Source organism: Antechinus flavipes, chromosome 3 (genome assembly GCF_016432865.1).
Source record: "Antechinus flavipes isolate AdamAnt ecotype Samford, QLD, Australia chromosome 3, AdamAnt_v2, whole genome shotgun sequence".
In the NCBI taxonomy this organism is placed as follows: domain Eukaryota; kingdom Metazoa; phylum Chordata; class Mammalia; order Dasyuromorphia; family Dasyuridae; genus Antechinus; species Antechinus flavipes.
The window spans coordinates 631,039,454-631,044,948 of NC_067400.1; the positions used below are offsets into that span (position 1 = coordinate 631,039,454).

Consider the following 5,495-nt stretch of genomic DNA (forward strand, 5'->3'; position numbering starts at 1 on the left):
CCGGCAGCAGGGCAGGAATCTCCCCCCTGGCGCTGCCCATTTCCTGCCTCTCAGGCGGCCCCCAGGGCTCTGAGTCCTCCTTTGCCAGGTCCCATCAACGAGCCCTGAGAACGTGGCTCCTGGGTGCCAAGCACTGTGCCCACCCCCGGGGGGAGGGGACAAAGGGAGGTTACAGGCTAAGGGTCCCTGCCCTCCCTGAGCTCTCAGTCCAGTTTGTAACAAACATCTCATCAAGGGGGTCCCCACCAGCTCTGTACAGTGTAGACTAGAGGCCCTCTCAGAGAGGAGGCCGCAGTTTGGGGACCTGGAAAGGCCCTTTTTTCAGGAGGTGAGACTTTCACTGAGACGGGAAGGAGGCCGGGAGGCCCAGGGGGGAGGGAGGACATTCCCAGCAGGAGAGAAGGCCCTGGGAGCCGGTTATGGGATGGAGGGTCTTGTCAAGGCTCAGCCAGAGCCCGGGGTCCCTGGGCCAGGAGGAGGAGGGGAAGAAGGTGGGAGAAGCCTGGCCCGGCTTTGGGGGCTGGTTCTGTGGCATCTGCCAGGGGCCGGGAGCCCTGGAAATAGGATCTCCTTTAACCTCATTGTGAGAAGTGTCGGGGTTCTTGCTGGGGACGCCCTGAGACAGGGAGAGGAGGATCCGGCCAGAGACTAAGCTGTCAGTTATGTGTCCACTCAGGAGGGTGACGTTTTCCAGGGAAAGGTGAGGGACGTGTGGCTCACACGGCCACGGGGGTCAGACACAGACTCTCCTCCTGAGCCTCAAAGCTTCTCCTTTGCCTCCGTTAGGTTTTGTCTTGTACGAAGACTCACAAAGAAGTTCTGGGTGAGTTATGTTTAGGGCTCGAGAAAGGAACAGGGACATTATTCAGAAAAGAACAAAAGATGTTGGTCCGTGCATTTGGAGTTAGAAAGTCTGTTGCAGAGGTTTTCCCCATAGTTCCACACACCAGGTCAAGGACAGTCGGAGCTGCTTGAGTCGTCCCACAGTGACTCAGTATTTGCCAAGAGCTTTATGAAGCATAATCATGACCCTAAAAGTGAGTCCACAAGTATTCTTAAAGGGATTGGCAGAAGGAACTTATTGAAAGGGACCTTGACTGTATTGATATCTAACAGAGCCAGTGTAGAATCAAGTGGACTTACTTAAACCTGCTTAAAAATTCACATTTAAAAAGCTCATTTCTAGGTATAGAACACCAACCCTGAAGTCAGGAGGACCTGAGTTCAAATTTGACCCTTGACACTTCCTAGCTGTGTGACCCTGGGCAAATCACTTAACCCCAGTTGCCTCATTGGGGGGGGGAAAGAGCCCATTTCCTAGATGAAAGCCTCAGTGACATTTTGAGATATGAGAGCAAATGGTGTGATTGTGTGTCCCAGATTTCAGGTTGGAAAGAGATTGGGAGGGGGAGACATCAAAAGGACCAAAAACAACATTGGGAGATGGTGCCATTGAGAAGTCTCCCCAGTCAGGAGAGCAGGGCCTCTGGGGAGGCTGAGAGCTGAAGGAAGCAGGAGTTATGGCATGCAAGAGGCCCCCAAGATCACTTCTATTTCTATGACGGGGAGTCAGGGAGAACACAAGTTGGCCCCCTGATCTCCGGGCTGAAACCTACCTGGGGAGTGCAAGCACAGCTCAACAGATCTTTTTCATGAGGAAACGGAAGAGGCTCTTGTGACTTCTGTGAGCAAAGACCTTCCTGAGAGGGTCCAAGGGATCAATTTTCCCTCTTTCCTGAGCCCCCAGGATCCTTCTCTTTCTCCACTCATACTCATGGCCAAGATCAAAGTTGACAGTAGACTTTTTTCTAAAAGTAGAAATGGTTCTTGGGAAATTGAGATTCTGGAAGACAAGTCATCCCCTTCTTTTAATCTAGTTTTATGGAACGGAGTTTGTCCTAAACTAAATCATAAGGTTTCATTGAAAGTCCCATGTGTTCTCTAGGGATACTGTGATGTTTGACTTTTTATGAGTACATCATCCCTTCATGGAAAATGCTCTAAAAATTGGGCATTAAGGCAACATGTTTTGGATCAGAATGACTGTTCTGCTTTCTGAGTGCAATCAGTCTACAGTATCATATTGCTAAGTGCTTAAATGATTTTCTTTCTTACAATATCCAGGACTGCTTTCAAATGAATGAATTTTATTTGATTGCCAATAAGTTTATGGAATTTATAGAATTGTGATTCTAATGATTCTTTTCTGCTAGATGGTCATTTAAAAATAGTTTCTTGAACCTGATCCAATGATTTCCTGGAAAGCAACTCCTCTTGGAATCCAGATTTTGAGAAATGACATTATATTGTGAGAAATGAAATTACATTTTTGTAATATTTGTTAAACAATGTTTACTAATTTATACAAGCAATTAGGTGAATTTTCCTTTAAATTTAATAGTACTAATAATAGCTTTCTGTCAGGAAATGAACTAAGGCAACTATCAATTCTTTTTGTTGTAGGAAGTTCTATGGCCTTTAGCAGGGAACTGCCTTGGCACAAACTTCAGAGCCTTGAGTCGGTGTCTAAAAAATGTGGTTTAGGAAAATTCTCCAGTTCCATCTGGCATGGAAGTTACTCAACTGAGGCTTTATTCAATTGCTCACGAATTTAATACTAGAGAGAAAGAAAGCTAAAAGTGAAATATACATGAGAACTTGATGAGTCTCAGATGTTTTCAAGAAAATCAAAATGAGAGAAAAAGTGAAGAGATTTTTGTGTAAGGAAGAGAATTGCTCCCACTAAAGAAAACTTCTGAAAAAGCCAATCCTATCATTCTGCCGGAACTTAAAAAGAAAATCAAATGGAAAAGCATCACCAGCTAAGTGCATTTCCCAAGCACAGTTCTTATATGCAGAAGATTAGAAAATAGGCGATTATTTCTAGCACATCAAAATGTTTGCAGATGTGGGCACTCGCTTGTATGATAGCTATCAATCTGGCTTGTTATTCATTTTCTTGATTTCTGATCCCCAATATTCTAGTTTTCTTACATGATGTTGAAATGTTTCTTTTGCAGAAATAAACCATAAATGTCTTTCTTATGCATCTGCTCATTTTCCAACCTCAGCTGTTAAAATATTACATTTTAAGAAAGGAAAGAAACTCTTCTTTTCCCATGGAGTTGCTCTTTTTTTTTTTCAATAATTCCATTTTGAAGTGAATGAATCCATTCCATTAAACAAATCAAGCCAAGTATAAAACAAAGATGTTTTTCTCCATGACCCATCCTGCCCAGTGTCATATCAGCCCATCAGTGTAAGAATAGAGAGTGCTTGATGTGCCTGGAAGCAATCTCATACTACACTGTCATGGACATATTGGGAGTATCTCTAGGATACTTTTCTTGCTTTCATCTGGTTAAGAATATTTCATAATTTTAAGAAATTTAGCAAATCTCTTTTTTCTTTCTTCTTTCCTCAGTGATGAATGTTCAGGTTCTGTTGACCCAAGAATATAAAGTCCTTGTCAACTTCTCCTAAACTCTTCATAGAATTTCCTTAACATGTCACTTATGCCACTTCTTATGGGGGGGAATTTTCTCTCCCTTTCTCTCTTTCTCTTACACACATTCTCTTACTTCATTGATATGTCACTGACATTTTTCCCTCCTTTCATCAAGATAAGCATTTTGCAGTAAGAAACCTTGTAGTCTTCCGACTTGAGTCTTATTTCAAACAGAAAAGGCATTTGTCAGTATCCCATTGGTCTCTTAATGCCTGGTTGCAAAGTGTTGGCAGTAACAGTCATAAAGGTCATGTGAATTTTTGTAGACAAATTCCAACTCTGGTTCACTTTCCTCATCTCAGTTGAAGGTTGGAATAGATAAATTCTGGAGTTTTAGCTCAACATTTTGTGACTTTTGATGGTTTAGGAGTTTGTGACCTTCAAGGATGTGATGGTGGACTTCACTGAGGAGGAGTGGAGGCTCTTGGATCCTTCTCAGAAGGAGCTGTACAAGGAGGTCATGCTGGAGAATATTCAGAATCTGCTGTCCCCGGGTAAGGACCGTTTCCTCTCTTTTCTTTGTTTTAGTTGTCAGGCCAAATACAGCATGAACAGGCGAGAAAGAATGCATACTCTGGTGCATCTTTGCCTTTGGTGATAAGTCCTCTGGATGTTCCAACTCTCCATCCATTTTGTTCTTGCCTTGTAGCCTTTTAAAATTGAATCCTTTCCTTCCAGTTCAACAGCTGGAGCCATGGATGATTAGGGTTTATTGCCAGGAAAAACATGATTTCTGTTTGACTGATTTTTAATGTCTCATTGACTCATTCACTTCCATTTGTTCAATTCTACTTTTTAGTGATTTTTTTTTTCTTCAGTTAGCTTTTTTAAATCTATTTTTGGTCAGTTGAACTTTTAAATGACTTGTTTTGTTCATGGCATTTTTTCCCCATTGAATCAATTCCACTTTTTAGGGAGTTGCTCTCTTTTCCATTTCACTAATTCTGTTTTTCAGGGAGTTTTCTTTTTCCATCTTGCCAAATCTATTTTGACAGGAGTTGTTTTTTTCAGACAATTTCTGTATTTCTTTGCTCATTCCTCAATAGATGAATATATATTCATTTTCCCATTCTTTCCCACACAAAAAGAGGTTCTACAGTTATTTTTGTACATGTGGGTCCTTCTCCCACATGGTATTTCCCATGGTATTCAGACCCAATAGGATTACTTCTGAATCACAGGATATGTAGAGTTTATATCCCATTGGACCTAATCCCAAATTGCTCTCCAAAATGATTGGATCTGGCCACAATTCCACCAACAGTGAATTAGTGTCCCACTTTCCTCACTTCTTAAGTGATATGATAGGTGTGAGGTGGTAATACTCATGGTCTCCTTGAGAGTGCTACAGAAGTGTTCAGCTCATCTCTCCAGGATCCTGTTGGTATCACTGATCAATGTGGCTCCGTCAGGACTGAGTAGTTCAGCTTCACCTAATTAGGCCTTTGGCCCATTAATAGCTTTCAGGTATTGTAAATGCAGTCCACAAAAATCGTACCATCTGAATATCTCCACCATTTGCAGCAGACCAGTTTGGATATTTCCAAGTGTTCTGTCCCAGATGAGTAACTGGGGTACTGTACGATAAATCTCTGTAAGCTGCTCAGTCCTTTTCAGCTGAAATGTTTCAAACCATGTTGTATCCAACTTAGAAACAAACTGTTCTCCCATGGAGAATCACTTTAATCTGTTGATATTGAATCTGGCTGTTATCTTGCCCTGTGGCTGCTCCTTCTGTTGAAGGACCAGTACTCTACTGTGTCCATCTCCTAGATCACTTTCACATCCTGTAGGTCTCTATTCCTTACAAAGACAAAGTATAAAATGCCAGTTTTTGCTTCAAGAATATATCCAAGAAGTTTTACTCTTTGGAGGGTAGTACGAGAAGGGCATGAGCTACCTAAGTCTTAAGTAACCATGGCTGTTCCTTTTAATTCTCTGTGTATCCCTTTTTGTGCCTCTGAGTTTCATGGTTTGTTTTCTTCAG

The 5,495-nt window shown here is 42.1% G+C and overlaps 2 protein-coding genes across 7 annotated transcripts in view; both read left to right on the top strand.

Annotated features, from left to right (window-relative positions):
* Positions 1–5,495, top strand: part of LOC127556769 (zinc finger protein 665-like) — a 572,139-nt gene that overhangs the window by 524,358 nt on the left and 42,286 nt on the right. The gene's annotated exons all lie outside the window — the stretch shown is intronic.
* The window catches only part of LOC127556748 (zinc finger protein ZFP2-like), a 605,234-nt gene that overhangs the window by 434,560 nt on the left and 165,179 nt on the right, over positions 1–5,495 (top strand). The window contains exon 2 of one of the 5 annotated variants that reach the window (XM_051990139.1): positions 3,876–4,002. The exons of the other annotated variants lie outside the window; for them this stretch is intronic. Within the exon in view, the coding sequence (XP_051846099.1) occupies positions 3,876–4,002 (127 nt within the window). The remainder of the gene's footprint in view (positions 1–3,875; positions 4,003–5,495) is intronic. 5 annotated transcript variants of the gene reach the window in all.